This window comes from Oncorhynchus gorbuscha, linkage group LG18 (genome assembly GCF_021184085.1).
Source record: "Oncorhynchus gorbuscha isolate QuinsamMale2020 ecotype Even-year linkage group LG18, OgorEven_v1.0, whole genome shotgun sequence".
NCBI classification, from domain to species: Eukaryota; Metazoa; Chordata; class Actinopteri; order Salmoniformes; family Salmonidae; genus Oncorhynchus; species Oncorhynchus gorbuscha.
In genome coordinates this window covers 69,892,072-69,908,852 of record NC_060190.1, presented here as the reverse complement: position 1 = coordinate 69,908,852, position 16,781 = coordinate 69,892,072, and the positions used below count along the sequence as shown (strand labels likewise).

The 16,781-nt window shown below is 43.4% G+C and overlaps 2 protein-coding genes across 2 annotated transcripts in view; one reads left to right on the top strand and one right to left on the bottom strand.

The window, feature by feature from the left end:
* LOC124003420 (protein kinase C and casein kinase substrate in neurons protein 1-like) overlaps nt 1-11,984 on the bottom strand; it is a 117,226-nt gene extending 105,242 nt beyond the window's left edge. The window contains exons 1-2 of the mRNA XM_046311673.1: nt 11,868-11,984; nt 8,379-8,452 (exon numbers count right to left, since the gene is read on the bottom strand). The gene's annotated coding sequence lies outside the window, so the exon portion shown is untranslated. The remainder of the gene's footprint in view (nt 1-8,378; nt 8,453-11,867) is intronic.
* Nucleotides 11,985-13,202: 1,218 nt separating this feature from the next.
* On the top strand, nt 13,203-16,544 carry LOC124002476 (40S ribosomal protein S10-like). The gene is made up of 6 exons (XM_046309895.1): nt 13,203-13,273; nt 14,017-14,166; nt 14,554-14,728; nt 15,191-15,277; nt 15,850-15,905; nt 16,458-16,544. The coding sequence occupies exons 2-6, from the start codon at nt 14,017-14,019 to the stop codon at nt 16,503-16,505; spliced, it is 516 nt and encodes a 171-aa protein (XP_046165851.1). The 5' UTR covers nt 13,203-13,273; the 3' UTR covers nt 16,506-16,544.
* The last annotated feature ends 237 nt before the right edge of the window (nt 16,545-16,781 follow it).

The window sequence follows — 16,781 nt, the reverse complement described above, 5'->3', positions numbered from 1 at the left end:
ATTCTCAGACAACCCAAAGATTCCTTGATGCCCTTCCAGACTCCCTCTGCCTACCCAAGGACGTCAGAGGACAAAAATCAGTTAACCACCTAACTGAGGAACTCAATTTCACTTTGCGCAATACCCTAGATGTAGTTGCACCTCTAAAAACTAAAAACATTTGTCATAAGAAACTAGCTCCCTGGTATACAGAAAATACCCGACCTCTGAAGCAAGTTTCCAGAAAATTGGAACGGAAATGGCGCCACACCAAACTGGAAGTCTTCCGACTTCCTTGGAAAGACAGTACCATGCAGTATCGAAGAGCCCTCACTGCTGCTCGATCATCCTATTTTTCAAACTTAGTTGAGGAAAAAAAGAACAATCCGAAATGTATTTTTGATAATGTCGCAAAGCTAACTAAAAAGCACCATTCCCCAAAAGAGCTTTCACTTCAGCAGTAATCAATTAATGAACGTCTTTGAAAAGATCATGATCATTAGAAAGCAAATTACGGACTCCTCTTTAAATCTGCGTATTCCTCCAAAGCTCAGTTGTCCTGAGTCTGCACAACTCTGCCAGGACCAAGAGAGACGCTCAAGTGTTTTAGTACTATATCTCTTGACACAATGATGAAAATAATCATGGCCTCTAAAACTTCAAGCTGCATACTGGACCCTATTCCAACAAAACTACTGAAAGAGCTGCTTCCTGTGCTTGGCCCTCCTATGTTGAACATAATAAAAGGCTGTGTATCCACTGGGTATGTACCAAACTCACTAAAAGTGTCAGTGATAAAGCCTTTATTGAAAAAGCCAAACCTTGACCCAGAAAATATAAAAAACTATCGGCCTATATCAAATCTTCCATTCCTCTCTAAATTTTTTAGAAAAAGCTGTTGATCAGCAACTCACTGCCTTTCTGAAGACAAACAATGTATACGAAATGAGTCAGCCTGGTTTTAGACCCCAACTTAGCACTGAGACTGCACTTGTGAAGGTGGTAAATTACCTTTTAATGGCGTCAGACCGAGGCTCTGCATCTGTCCTCGTGCTCCTAGACCTTAGTGCTGCTTTTGATACCATCGATCACCACATTCTTTTGGAGAGATTGGACTCTCAAATTGGTCTACACGGACAAGTTCTGGCCTGGTTTAGATCTTATCTGTCGGAAAGATATCCGTTTGTCTCTGTGAATGGTTTGTCCTCTAACAAATAAACTGTAAATTTCAGTGTTCCTCAAGGTTCCGTTTTAGGACCACTATTGTTTTCACTATACATTTTACCTCTTGGGGATGTCATTCGGAAACATAATGTTAACTTTCACTGCTATGCGGATGACACACAGCTGTACATTTCAATGAAACATGGTGAAGCCCCAAAATTGCCCCCGCTAGAAGCCTGTGTTTCAGACACAAGGAAGAGGATGGCTGCAGGGTAGCCTAGTGGTTAGAGCGTTGGACTAGTAGCCGGAAGGTTGCAAGTTCAAACCCCCGAGCTGACAAGGTACAAATCTGTCGTTCTGCCCCTAAACAGGCAGGTAACCCACTGTTCCTAGGCCGTCATTGAAAATAAGAATTTGTTCTTAACTGACTTGCCTGGTTAAATAAAAGGTAAAATAAAAAAACTTTCTACTTTTAAAGTTGGACAAAACAGAGATGCTTGTTCTAGGTCCCAAGAAACAAAGAGATATTCTGTTGAATCTGACAATTAATCTTGATGGTTGTACAGTAGTCTCAAATAAAACTGTGAAAGACCTCGGCGTTACTCTGGACCCTGATCTCTCTTTTGACAAACTTATCAATACTGTTTCAAGGACAGCTTTTCTCCATCTACGTAACATTTAAAAAATCAAAACGTCCTTTCCAAAAATGATTAAAATTTTTTTCATCCATGCTTTTGTTACTTCTAGGTTAGACTACTGCAATGCTCTACTTTCCGGCTACCCGGATAAAGCACTAAATAAACTTCCGTTTGTGCTATATACGGCTGCTAGAACCCCAAAATTTGATCATATTACTCCAGTGCTAGCCTCCCTACACTGGCTTTCTGTTAAGGCAAGGGCTGATTTCAAGGTTTTACTGCTAACCTACAAAGCATTACATGTTGTTATGAATCCATTTTGGCCCGACAGTCTAGGGGGGGATGGTAAATGAGACCCGTAACATAACGCATACAAATTCTAATAGTGACAAAGTAAAAGTGAGAACAAAATAACTACGACAACTGAAATCTACCGTCAAACTCAGGGTTTATTAATAAACACACGGTAATTGGGGGAGCAGGAAAAGGGGCTGAGCTGGACCCAAGGAAAGAAACAATAAGTATTTTTTTTAAACTAAGCTAGACTAGCCTACTTTAACAACAGCTAACTAACTAACCAAAAATACAGTGGGTGGTCCGCCCAGTTCTAACTAGTGTATTTAACAAAGTCTACCTACGGGTAGTGTATGCCCATGGGCAACTTTTCTTGGTTTCCCCTTCACCCACCAGCAATCAAACACAAACACCATAACCAAAAACAATACTCACAGGTGATGACAAAGTGTTATGGAGGTGCTCAAACAAAAGAGAGGTTAATACACAAACGAGAGGTTAATACACAAACGAGAGGTTAATACACAAACGAGAGGTTAATACACAAACGAGAGGTTAATACACAAACGAGAGGTTAATACACAAACGAGAGGTTAATACACAAACGAGAGGTTAATACACAAACGCCCATGGGCAACTTTTCTTGGTTTCCCCTTCACCCACCAGCAATCAAACACAAACACCATAACCAAAAACAATACTCACAGAGGTTAATACACAAACGAGAGGTTAATACACAAACGAGAGGTTAATACACAAACGAGAGGTTAATACACAAACGAGAGGTTAATACACAAACGAGAGGTTAATACACAAACGAGAGGTTAATACACAAACGAGAGGTTAATACACAAAACGAGAGAGGTGAGACCTACAGACATGGCATTTACAGAGAGATTGAGCTCTAGAGCAAACAACTGATGGGGTTTTTAAACCAAGGGAAAGGAACTGTGATTGGGTAGGAAACAGGAGGAGGTGTGTCTTCTGATTGATGATTGGATTGGTGACTGATTTGGGAGTGATGATTTTCACCTGTGAGGGGAGAAGGAGAGAAAAGAACACAGGATACCTGTATCCGTAACACTCCCACCCTTAAAAGAGCAACCCTAGGGGGGATGGCGACCACAGTATTAATGAATACTCACAACAACAACAAAGCAACAACCTTGCAAAACATACAACAATCATTACACACGAGACAAAGCATCCGCAAACACATTATCAGAACCCTTTTTGTGGCGGATCTCCAAATTATAATTCTGTACAATCAACGCATAAGGCGCTGGTTCTGGTTGTACATTCGGTGGAGAAAAACTAAGGGTTTCTGGTCAGTATATACAATCACTGGTAGGGCACTGGAACCAATATATACTTCAAAGTATTGCAGAGCCAACAACAAAGCAAGAGCAAGATATATTATATATATATATATATAAGACGAAAAATACAAACGTCCACGAGAGGACGAACAAAACACGTCTGCACTGCATCTTGGATGGCGTAGCACTAGGCTACCTGCCTCTCCATTGCAGTGGAGGAGCAGCTAGCTAATCAGGTTAGAGAAAAACTAAACAACATTGTTCACATTATCAGCAAATCATAAAGTGGGTGGTTTCATCCCAGAATGCTGATTGGCTGACAGCCGTGGTATATCAGCCCATATACCATGGGTATGGCAAAACATGTATTTTACTGCTGTAATTACGTTGGTAACCAGTTTATAATAGCAATAAGCACCTCGGGGGTTTGCTGTATATGGCAAATATACCACGGTTAAGAGCTGTATCCTAAGGGCTTTGTGTCGTGCCTAAGAACAGCCCTTAGCCATGGTATATTGGCCATTTACCACACCCCTCAATGCCCTTATTGCCTAAGTACAGAAGTCCTCTAAAGAACCTTGATTTTGCTAACAGTCTAAATGGTGTCATTTCGCCTATGTTGTACAAGTCTGTGAATATTTCTGACAGTATGTATTGATCTCTATTGTTACTTTTAGAATAACATAACAACAGTAATGCGCCTGGTCACTCGGAGCAATCTGTGTCCACCCTTGAGACAGACTCGAGACGGACAGTGCTAGAGGCTACAGGCAACTAGAATAGCTATGCACCCTGTTTACTAACCACCACCACCACCACCACCACCACCACCACACACACACACACACACACACACACACACACACACACACACACACACACACACACACACACACACACACACACACACACACACACACACACACACACACACACACACACACACACACACACACACACACACACACACACACACGCAGACTGAACTTTGCCACATCCTCCTAAAGACAGGTAAGGCCATCAATAATTAGCCAGCTGCCAGTGAGGGCACTCCCTTCCTGTCCGGCTGACACATTTGTAGGAAGTCTCAAGGAGAACAGTTGTCATGGAGAGGAAAAGGATCGGAGAGAAAATGGTTAGGAGAAAAAGATGGAGGCAAGAGGGAGAAAGGGGAAGGAGAGAAAGAGTGAGGCAGGAAAGTAAGGAAGGTCAGAGAGAGAGAGGAGGGAAGGAGATATGGGGCCACGAGATAAAAAGAGGTAGGGCAGAGGGAGGCAAGAGAGTGATAAAGACAAGAGAGAAGAGGCCAGAAGAGAGAGGGAGGCAGGGGAGGAGGGGGGCCAGGAGAGAGAAGGGGCCAGAAGAGAGAGGGAGGCATGGGAGAGGGGGGCCAGGAGAGAGAAGGGGCCAGAAGAGGGAGGCAGGGGGAGGGGGGCAGTGGAGAGGGGGGCCAGGAGAGTGGAGAGGGGGGCAGGGGGAGGGGGAGAGGGGGCCAGGAAGGAGATGAAGACAAGAGAGAGGGGGCCAGGAGAGAAAGGGAGGCAGGGGAGAGAGTGAGCCAGGAGAGAAGGGGCCAGGAGAGAGGGGGCCAGGACAGAGGGAGGCAGGGGAGAGAGGGGGCCAGGAGAGAGATGGGGGCAGGAGAGAAAGGGGGCCAGGAAGGAGATGAAGACAAGAGAGAGGGGGCCAGGAGAGAAAGGGAGGCAGGGGAGAGAGGGGGCCAGGAGAGAGAGGGGGCCAGGAGAGAAAACGGGCCAGGAGAGAGATGAAGACAAGACAGAGGGGGCCAGGAGGGAGAGGGAGGCAGGGGAGAGAAGGGGCCAGGAGAGAAAGGGAGGCAGGGGAGAGAGTGAGCCAGGAGAGAGGGGGCCAGGAGAGAGACGGAGGCATGGGAGAGAGGGGGCCAGGAGAGAGAGGGGGCTAAGAGAGAGAGGGAGGCATGGGAGAGAGGGGGCCAGGAGCGAGGGGGGCTAAGAGAGAGAGGGAGGCAGGGGAGAGAGGGGGCCAGGAGAGACAGGAAGGCGGGGGAGAGGGAGGCAAGAGAGAGATAAAGACAAGAGGGGGCCAGGAGTGAGAGGGAGGCATGAGAGAGAGGGGGCCAGGAGAGAGAGGGAGGCAGGGGAGAGAGGGGGCCAGAAGAGAGAGGGAGGCAGGGGAGAGAGGGGGCAGTGGAGAGAGGGGGCCAGTTGAGAGAGGGGGCCAGTAGAGAGAGGGGGCCAGGGGAGAGGGGGAACAGGGGAGAGAGGAGGCCAGGAGAGAGAGGGAGGCAGAGGAGAGAGGGGGCCAGGAGAGAGAGGGAGGCAGGGGAGAGAGGGGGCAGGGGAGAGATGGGGCCAGTAGAGAGAGGGGGCTAGTAGAGAGAGGGGGCCAGGGGAGAGAGGGGGCCAGGAGAGAGTGGGAGGCAGGGGAGAGAGGGGGCCAGGAGATAGAGGGAGGCAGGAGAGAGGGAGGCAAGAGAGATATTAAGATGGGATAGGGGGCCAGGAGAGAGAGGGGCCAGGATAGAGAGGGGGCAGGAGAAAGAGGGGGCAGGAGAGAGGGGAGGGAGATAAGGGGCAGGAAGGAAGGAAATAGGTAAAACAAAACATTATTTAGGTCAGAATCCTGGTGTGTGTGTGTAGAGACTGAGGAGCCTGAGGCTTTTAGTGTCTTTCTTTTGTCTTTATTCTCTATACATGCCTCCCCATCAGCTCGCATGTATACGTGGCCAAATTCCTGACCACGGTGAGGTGCCTGGAGTAAAATATTTCTCTGTTTATGGCTTCTGTTTGACCCTCTGTTGACCCCTTGCAGGAACTGTACCCATTGTGGATATAATAACGCCATGGTGGATATAATAACGCCTTGGTGGACATAATAACGCCATGGTGGATATAATAACGCCATGGTGGATATAATAACGCCATGGTGGATATAATAACGCCATGGTGGATATAATAACGCCATAGTGGATATAATAATGCCATGGTGATTATAATAATGCCATGGTGGATATAATAACACCATGGTGGATATAATAACATCATGGTGGATATAATAATGCCATTTTTTGTTCTAAACAGTCCTAACAGTCTTAATTGACCACAAGAACACTTAATTTATTTATATAAAATGAGGCATAGGCTACTGACAACATTTGACTGCACTAATAACATTGTTCTCCAAAATAGCTAACATCTAAATGCCAAGCGTTTAGCTATATACACCTTGGTGAAACCAATTATACAGCCTCTGCAAGGTTAGGCTACACATCCAATCAATAGCCTAGAGCGACCACAGAGGATTCCCGTCCTCCTAAAAGTCTCCATTCCAGTTAGCTTTTGATCAATAATGCTTCCCTGGCCCAGTAGTTTATAACCGGGGCAGGACATTCACTCAAACCCAGGGCTCAGCCACCGGAGAGCCACAATAACACTCAGGAACGCTAAAGAGAGCTCTGCAGAGAGGCACCAATCGTTTCTGAACTTACAATGCCAAGTAGGCGAAATGAGACACTCAAATACACACTGCAGCTGCTCACTGCTGTGATTAGTTACACAACAGAGAGGTTCTCTGATGGTGTTTTCATGAATGAGCTCTCGTGTCCTCGTAGTGAGAGGAAAAACTATTCAAGGATGCAAAAGACCATCTACAATATCCTAGAGTCAAAGCATAATTAAGACAGTAACACTGAGAATGGACCTGATTTTTGTCTGCAGGGATCATCAACTAGGATGGTCGGATGGTGGCCGAAACATATTAATAATAATTTGTACATTACAAATTGACCACAAATAAGCCCAAAAAGCATTAAACATTGTGTCATACCTTGATTACATTGAGACGATTACACATGTCCGTGTTTGTATTTGTGGGAATAATCGAGAACAGATTTCCTAAATTAAACTCATTTTTAGCTGATTTCCTGGTGATTGTTTTTTGTGTAATTTATAAAAAAAAAAAAAAAAGTTACACTAAAAACTTTGGGGGCCAAAAAATATCACTGGTGGGCTGGTTTTGGACCGCGGGCCACCTGTTGCCAACCCCTGGACTATAGGGTATGTCTGCCAGCTAGACGTGCTAACATGGGGTCAGAGGATTAAATGGTGCCTTGGAACAATCAAACAAGTTCTGCACCCAAAGCTTTGACAACATAAAGCCATTTCCTCCCTCCACCGGCCCTTGCTGCCCTCTCCCATAGCTCTACAGCTCCCCATTGAGTGGACACTGTAAATCTGGACGATAGATGAACAGTTAAAACCTGCAGTCAACACCCACACGGGTTTTCATTACGTCTGAATCCCAAAAGGCACCCTATATCCATAGGGCTCATGTCAAAAGTAGTGCACTATATAGGGAATAGCGTTCCATTTGGGACAAAGTCTAGGTCACAGACAGTACAGGTGGATGGATAGACAGAGCCAAGTCCTTCTCCTAGCAAGCTATTCTGTATTGGAGCAGTGGTTACATACACCTTTCACTGTTGGAAAGGTGATGACTCATGACTGAGACTCATAATGGAAGAATTGATTGCCTTAATCCATCAAGCAAAATTAAGAACAAAACAGAGGATTTCCAAATGTGTTTCCAACCAACCAAGCCATTTAAAGCTGAAGTTGGGACACGTACAGTATCCATTTCTGCCAAGTCATACGCTGTAGAGGAATTCACCATCTGGAGGAATTCACCACCATAGGCTCTCCAGGCAAACTGCTCAATTACTGCCCAGCATGGTGGTTGGGCTGGGTGCCTGGGCCTGCCTGGTCTGGGCCTGTGGAGAGACCCTTCCCTGCCACCCTCGCCACCTCTCAACCAGATACTAATGATATGATACGCTCCTCCCCTTCCTTTGCCTCTATCCAATCGTGTTAGATCAGTGAATTACATTTTAAAGGTACAAAGTCTGCATCTATATATAGGGAGCACACTCAACAAGTAGAAAACAGGGAGTTTCTGCTTATATGTTGAAATGTGAGCCTAATCAGAAATCAGTGAAAACCCTTACCTTCTCAACTGGGCCAATCAGGTTTCCATATATCCCCATGCAGGTTTGGATTGTGTTCCTTAAAATCCCCACCCCTAAAGAAATCACACAAGAAAGAGACAGTTATTACATCAGGAGTAGGATTGTGGATGTCATAATAAAACAAAATGACAGACTGCTGCTACTACTACTACTACTACCTTACTATTCCAAATAATGCATCTTCAGGCTACACAAGCTGGGAATGGGTAAAACCAGTGATTTGGCTAAATTAAATGCAGTGTCATTTAGTGTAGGATTAAGATTGTGGAGAGCAGATGTCACAAGGAGGCGTGTATGTACAAATGGCTGAGGCAAACAGTGAATGGATGTATCCATGGGGAATAGCCTACAGTCCTACAGTGGCAGATTCACATTCATTTGCAGAAGAAAAACTACTTATGATCTGGGCTAATTAATTACATTAGAAATGGTGCCACATCTGTCATTCCTCCTTCAGCGGAGTCAGCTGAATTGGGGTGTATAAATCAGACGTGTGTCCTGGGCCCCATTCATATTCATCACATTAATTAATCCAATTACACACTAACACAGACAGGGGCACACACACACACACGCACAGATACATGCGTGACGCGAACACATAGATGCATGCACACGCACAGACACACATGCAAACACACTGAAGCATGCATGCATGTAGGCAAATACACACACATACACACAGTACTCTGTATGACCCTCTGCTCCTCTAGTTTCATCTTCAGAGTAAAAGCCTTAGGTGGACCCATTGCGGCAGGCATCATAACAGACTTTGATAAAAACATAGATAAATGTGTTGGTTTATTCATCTCAAACAGCAGATGGCTTTCATGCAGCTCATTTATGCTCAGAACGCAAACACAGAGCATGGCGAGAGAATGAGGGGTGGCAGGGTAGCCTAGTGGTTAGAGCGTTGGACTAGTAACCGGAAGGTTGAAAGAGCTGACAAGGTACAAATTTGTCGTTCTGCCACTGAACAGGCAGTTAACCCACTGTTCCTGGGCCGTCATTGAAAATAAGAATTTGTTCTTAACTGACTTGCCTAGTTAAATAAAGGTTAAAATAAAACTTAGAATGAGTTTTTCTGCTGGCCAAACAACTACTCTCAGTGCTGAAGACACATTTCTTGATCTGGAGGGAAACGTTGGCATGGAGTATCGCCAAGGCCAACCTATGTGGAGATCCAAATAAATGTTCCAGGTGTGGGTTCGGCTGAAACAAAATGGACCTGCACATTGCTAGGCCTATACTCCCTAGTGCTTTTCTTTGATGAACGATTTCGGCTTGAAATGGAGCTTCGCCAGGACAGACAACGTGCTCTGAGGTTCAGTCAGGCCAGTGTCATTCAGCATGGTGATAGTGGCGGTGAGCTGAGAGTTCAGGACCCTGGACAGTGCCCTGTTGAACAGCTCTCTCTCTCTCTCTCTCTCTCTCTCTCTCTCTCTCTCTCTCTCTCTCTCTCTCTCTCTCTCTCTCTCTCTCTCTCTCTCTCTCTCTCTCTCTCTCTCTCTCTCTCTCTCTCTCTCTCTCTCTCTCTCTCTCTCTCTCTCTCTCTCTCTCTCTCTCTCTCTCTCTCTCTCTCTCTCTCTCTCTCTCTCTCTCTCTCTCTGCAGATGGAGGTCAGACAACTTCACTGAAAACTCCACAGAATTATTTATTTGGGGCAAGTCCCACAAATTAAATGTGTCCATGACCACAAACACTCAGCTGTCTGAGAGGCTGCATCAAACATATACAATATATTTAATGTTATTATGCGGTAGTAGCTACCCTTTAGCTTTTGTAACCAGATACCATGTCTCACTGTACTGGTTACAGCATCCTCTCAGCTGACCCTCCATCACAGAACTTGAGCAGACCTGACTCACATTAGGACATTCTGCGTTCACACATGCAGCCCAATTCTGATATTTTGCACAATTATTGGTAAAATAGCTGACCTGATTGGTCAAAAGACCATTTGGTGGAAAAAGATCAGAACTGGGCTGCCTGTGTAAATACAGTCTAGAACCATCAGGAGTCAGGACCTGAAGAGAGGTCTTTATCTGAACCACTGCTAGGGCCCAGCTTAGTTGGTTCAACCAATTCTGCTCCTATTGGTGATTATCCCATATCTCTCAAGCTTACTAAAGGAAAGACATGCTCCTCTAATAGATTATGTTTAAAAGTCTGGATGGTGGATGGCATTGATATGAATATTGTACGAGATGTATAGATCATTTATCTGAGAAGTTGTTTAGGGTATGTTGGGGGAAAATGCCCGCTTAAGGAACATTTCTATTTTCTGAGAACAAAAAAGTTTGGTAAAAATATTAAATATCTGCACACTGGCTATCCTTAGGCAAACACATTTTGAAGAGAAATAAGTGGGCAGAATTAATAGTTTTTTTGTTATTTAATAAAAATTGAAAATTTAGAAAGGGGGTGTTTTTGCCCCACCATCGGGACAAAATTATCCCTGAAGTTTAGTGTGTTAAAATCTATATATGTTTCGTTTTTTCCCTTTTTTTGTAATTGACTCTTAAAAGCTCAAGTCTAGGTGTCTTACTGCAATTAAATAAATCAAATATCAAAGCCCAATGATGTAAGGTCCCTATTAATTTTCACGCTTCCTATCGAAATCATCCTAAATTATTTCAAAATTGATTTCAATGAAGTTTACTTATAGATGATTTGTTCACTGAAGTTAGTTATAGATACTGTAGATGATTTGGACATGATTTGAAAATGCTAATATGGGTACTATTGACTTGTATTGGATTGTCCTGGGTGCATTTTGCCCCAAACATACTAACTTTAAATATTATTATTTTATAAAAACTGATGGCAATCACTCTAGCCAAATGGATTATTTTTCTTTAGGCTCCCTTACTGGTATATATATAAACAAGTTATAGATCTAACTATATTTGATTAAATATAGGCTTAAATATTTTTCTAAATGACAAAATATTCGAGCAATGTACCTGAACATTGTTTTGTTGGAGTGACTTAAACAGTTGAGATGAGACTGCTTACATTTTTAGTTGCGCAAGAGAAGTGGTAGCCAGGGAAAGTGTCGATTGTTTTTTGTTGTTGCACGAAATAAAGTGGTTTCTGTGAGAATTACAGGCAGGGGATGTTCAACCCCAAACCATCCTATTATCCTCATTCAAAATGAATGAAAACAAATTAATCATATACATAGTTATTATGCGAAGCATGCTATAGGTGCGGTATAACGGCGTTATTTGACAGTCAAAAGGCTATAACAGCTATATGTTGTACAATTTTGGTTACTAAAGAATAAAACATAAAAAATAAACTGCAGGTTGGAAAAGTATCGCTGCCGCGGGTAACAACAGTATGAAATGGGTTGCGTAGCCTACCAGTCAAACGATACTGTTCTTAGCCTATTCTTCTTGCTCTTTATAGTTTCTACTCAACCAAACTACAAATTGCGAATGCGCATATAAATGCATGACATACCAGAGAACGTAATGCGATGTGTCCGACTCCCCTGTTGGCCTAAATATACAAATGTTTCCGTTATAATAGCTAGAATGGTCGATAGACCCTGCTCAGTCAACTGACATCAAAGGCTTGCCTTGCGTGTTGCACTTAAAGTGCGGGGGGCAAAGAGGCGACAGATGGGGGATGGTCCCAGGGCCGGCTCTAGCCTTTTGGGGCCCTAAGCAAGATTTGGTTTGCGCCCCCCCCTCCCCTGAATTCTACACATTTTTCCATGACTTATGCCATGTTAATTATATCTGAGTGAGATTGACTAACAAAATCAATGGGGGCCAGCGTTGGTTTTCGGACACGATTAACTACAAGTTTAGAAAGCTGGCTAGCCTAATTTACCAATCTGAAAAATTGTTAGCTGACATGGCTAATTAAGTGACCGTCATTGACTGACATAACAGAAAAATAGCTGATACACAATGAAGTTTCGAACGTATACCTTCTTGACACCCCCAACTTTTTTATAAATAAGCCCTAAGCGACTGCTTATGCCTGGAGCCGGCTCTGGATGTTCTCCCCCTTATCTGAGATATCTACTGCAGCCCTCATCCTCCACTACAACACCCGTTCTGCCAGTCACATTCTGTTAAAGGTCCCCAAAGTACACACATCCCTTGGTCTCTCCTCTTTTCAGTTCGCTGCAGCTAGCAACTGGAACGAGCTGCAACAACAAACACTCAAACTGGACAGTTTTATCTCAATCTCTTCATTCAAAGACTCAACTATGGACACTCTTACTGACAGTTGTGTCTGCTTTGCGTGATGTATTGTTGTCTCTACCTTCATGCCCTTTGTGCTGTTGTCTGTGCCCAATAATGTTTTTACTCTGTTTTGTGCTGCTACCATGTTGAACTGCTGCCATGTGTTGCTACCATGTTGTCATGTGTTGCTGCTTTGATATGTTGTTGTCTTATGTCTTTATTTATGTAGTGTTGTGGTGTCTTTTGCCTTTGTGAGGCCCTTTGCCTTTGGGTAGGCTGTCATTGTAAATAAGAATTTGTTCTTAACTTGCCTAGTTAAATAAAGATTAAATGAAGAAAAAAATGAAAAAATCTTGCGAGGATGATTGGAACAGGTTCAGTTTGAAATGGTGTAAACTCAGACAGTGTGCTGCAGAGATGTGTTCATTAATTAGAGTGTGTTATTAACAAAGGCGCATAGCTATTTTACCCATATGGTAATAATAGTATATAGCAAAAAATTAGAATGATAATCATTTTAACAATACTGGTAATTAAATTTATTTTACTACAGTTTTCCCGCCAGCTCAGTAGATGGCGTTAAAGCTGCTTGGTACAACGCCTGCGCATAAACGCTCTTGAACAAGTTCTGTCTTTCTTTCCGGCTCCGGTCCCCTAGCAAGTTGTAAGGTAAGTAAATTCCGGAAAAAAATATCGTAATAAATCTCCAACATCTTACATTGTAGGAAGCTGTTACGCTCAGTTTACATAGATGTGTATCTTGTTGTTATAAACATCCACACATTTCCCCAAAAATAATTGTATTACTCGAGAGGTAGGCTGATATGCACAAGCTAGTCGAGGTAACTACCCGGGCATGACTGCATTTTGGTCGACGCTAGATAGCTTTTTAAAATATATTTTTTAAACTAGGCAAGTCAGTTAAGAACAAATCCTTATCTACAATGACTGCTTATCGGGTTAACTGCCTCGTTCAGGACGACAAATGTTTACATTTTCGGCTCGGGGATTCAATCCACCAACCTTTCGGTTACTCGCCCACAGCTCGACCATCAGGCTAACTTTTCTGACGCCCCCAAGCTAGCTACCACTTTGCCGGATGCAACAGATACACGTTTAATTGTGGCGTTATCAGTAGACTCTGTATAAGCCTTGTTTAAAAAAAATACATCTACATTAATTAATTAAAGGTCTCTGTTACCCACCGCATCTGGAAAATGAGCCCATACCATAGTTGCACGGCGAAGCTGGTTAGCTACCGAATGGGGGAGATGACATAGGGCTCCCAATCTTGGTCAAACAGTGACCACCTTGTAGGCGAATGTAAGCCAGCCAGTAATTGTGGGTCGATGGACATCCCTGTTATATTGCTTGCACGCGAACGCTTGTCTCATTGTCGTTTGTGTGGACAGATGCTGATGCCCAAGAAGAACCGTATTGCGATCTATGAGCTCCTCTTCAAAGAGGGCGTCATGGTGGCAAAGAAAGATGTGCATCTGCCTAAGCACCCCGAGCTTGCTGACAAGAACGTGCCCAATCTTCATGTGATGAAAGCAATGCTGGTGAGAGAAACTATTGCTTCTACTTTGAGTTATCATCGTTTTATCATTTGAGACTGGGGTGCAGTTCTTGTGTCAAGTAGCATGATGTCCACATGTATAAACTGTGTGTCTGGTTGCACTATTAGGCAACATTCCAAGTGTGTTTGGTAACCAGTTAAGGACTGCATTGTATCTGAAGTCAGATTTGTTGATGTGAAGACCTGAAGGGTAATTTTATGAGTGGACTACAAGGGTGACAGTGAAGAGATGATGCATATCTGATGTGGATTTGCAGACTTTTACTCAGTTGGTCTGCATAAAGACGTTTCCTAGCATGCCTTGTCTGAGATTGTTGTGACTATTGTGTATCTGGCTAGAAAATGCATGTTTTGCATGTTTGTCTTTCAGTCCTTGAAGTCACTTGGGTATGTTAAGGAGCAATTTGCCTGGCGCCATTTTTACTGGTACCTCACCAATGAAGGTATCCAATACCTGAGAGACTTCCTGCACCTTCCACCTGAGATTGTTCCTGCCACTCTGCGCCGCCAGATGCGTCCTGAAACCGCAAGGCCCAGGCCCAAGGGTACGTCCACTTGTATGCCTACCATTTTCAAACTGCTGAGCTGTGTACTACACATCCATTGTAGTTGCTGGAACTGTGCTGAAAAGAAAGTTTCCAGGCTAGCACAGTAATGTGAATCTGGTGTTACTATTCCTAGTAAGGCCCCTACTTCAATAACCTGGGCTGGAGCGTTCCAATCCTGGGGTTTGCAGTGTGCTGGCTTTAGTACCAGCTCAGTACTAACAACTGATTCAACTAATTGTGGTGTTTTTAAATTTGGGCGGATTTAGTTAAATCATGCAGGTTAGAGCTGGGCTTGAACAGGTCTGCATACACTGGTCCTCAAGGACTGGACAGTGAGGACGATTGAATTTAGTGCTTTAAAGCCCTAGGTGCTGATTGGACCTCGACGTGATGATCCTTCCTGCGTTTTTGAGCGTCTTTAACCTTCCACTCAGCTGAGCGTTGTCGTTTCTTTTCCAGGTATGGAGGGAGAGCGGGGAGAGAGGCCCGCCCGCTTCAACCGTGATGGGGGTGATCGAGACAATTACAGGAGATCTGCTGCACCACGTATGTATAGTGTTACAGGATCCTACTCATCCAAAAGTTAGCTTTCAGCCAACTGGCCATCTCATCTGCTGACTAGTGTGCTTTGTAGCTTAAAATACACTGATGGTAACCCTGCCTTGGTTTCCAGTAGTTGATCACATTTGTGATCAGTAATGACTTGTCTCAGCCTTTGTGTAACTAGTGTGAAGGTTGATGTTGAATGGGTGAAAATGTTTGGCTTACAACCGATCAGAAATGACATGGTCATTCACATTTACTGATCGTGAAAAGCAGGCATTTACTTGCTGCGTAACTCTGATGATAGAGCTAACTGTGCACAATTGTTTTGCATGGAATAATCAGAAATGTTTAGTCCTGACTATCTTCAATAGGTGATATTCAAATCAAAAAGTTAACATTTATTTAACAATCCCTTAAACCGCATGTAGTTGTCAATAGTTTTAGTGGATATGAGGTCTCCTTACCCCCCAGCAGCCAAATGGAACTTGTGACGTTTTATTGAAAATGACCCATAACTTAAAACATTATTGGAGAAAGAATGTTTGTCCTACAAGCTGTTTCTTTCTTTACAGCTGGTGGAGACAAGAAAGCAGAGGCAGGTGCTGGTTCAGCTACAGAGTTCCAATTCGTAAGTACTGTATTATGGTATTGTAGTCCGAAGCAAGGGTGTATTCATTACGCCGATTCTGTTCCAAAATGTTTCCTAAATGGAAGCAAACAAAACAGGGCCTACCTGATTTTGTCTAGTAGAAACTCTTGTTTTAACTGTTTGGACTAATGATTACACCCCAGGTGTTCTCATCTGTTCCTATGGAGCCACTCAGTATGCTGGTTACACTGACAAGTCTAAATATCAAATTATTTTTAAAAAACGATTAAGTTTATTTGATAGCCGACTGTTGAAAGGTTTTATACATGTTAGTAGAATAGGAAATGTTCTTGTTTTGTTGGCATTTAAATTGAGACTCAACTATGACATTACCTTGAGCAATTGTAATTGATCAGTTGGTTTGAAAAACTGCATACCTTGTGTAGCCAGAAGCACTGGTCTAACACATTGAGTAAAGTTATTCGGGTAGACAAATTCGGGACATTAATTGGAAACCTAACAGTATGATTTGTTTTCCTTACCAACTGTTGTCCTGTGATGTGGAAGCTTAACCTTCTCTCTTGCTTTCAGAGGGGTGGATTTGGACGTGGCAGAGGACAGCAGCCTCCTCAGGAGTAAATTTCTATCCATTTCTTTACAATAAACACACAAAACGCAGCTCTGTCCTTTTTCTTTGTCAGTGCTTTAGATACTGGAATTCTGGATTCATGTATTATTTTTCCACAATATACATTTACACTGTTTATGTGGAATGAGGACCCCTAATTCACACTACAGTAATTATACTAGCTAATGTTATTCAAAGTGCAGTCTTTCAGTCAGCTGTTAATCAACAAGTATTAAAAGCAGAATAAGCAGCTAGACATGAAGGTTCATAAAGGCAAATTGAATCCA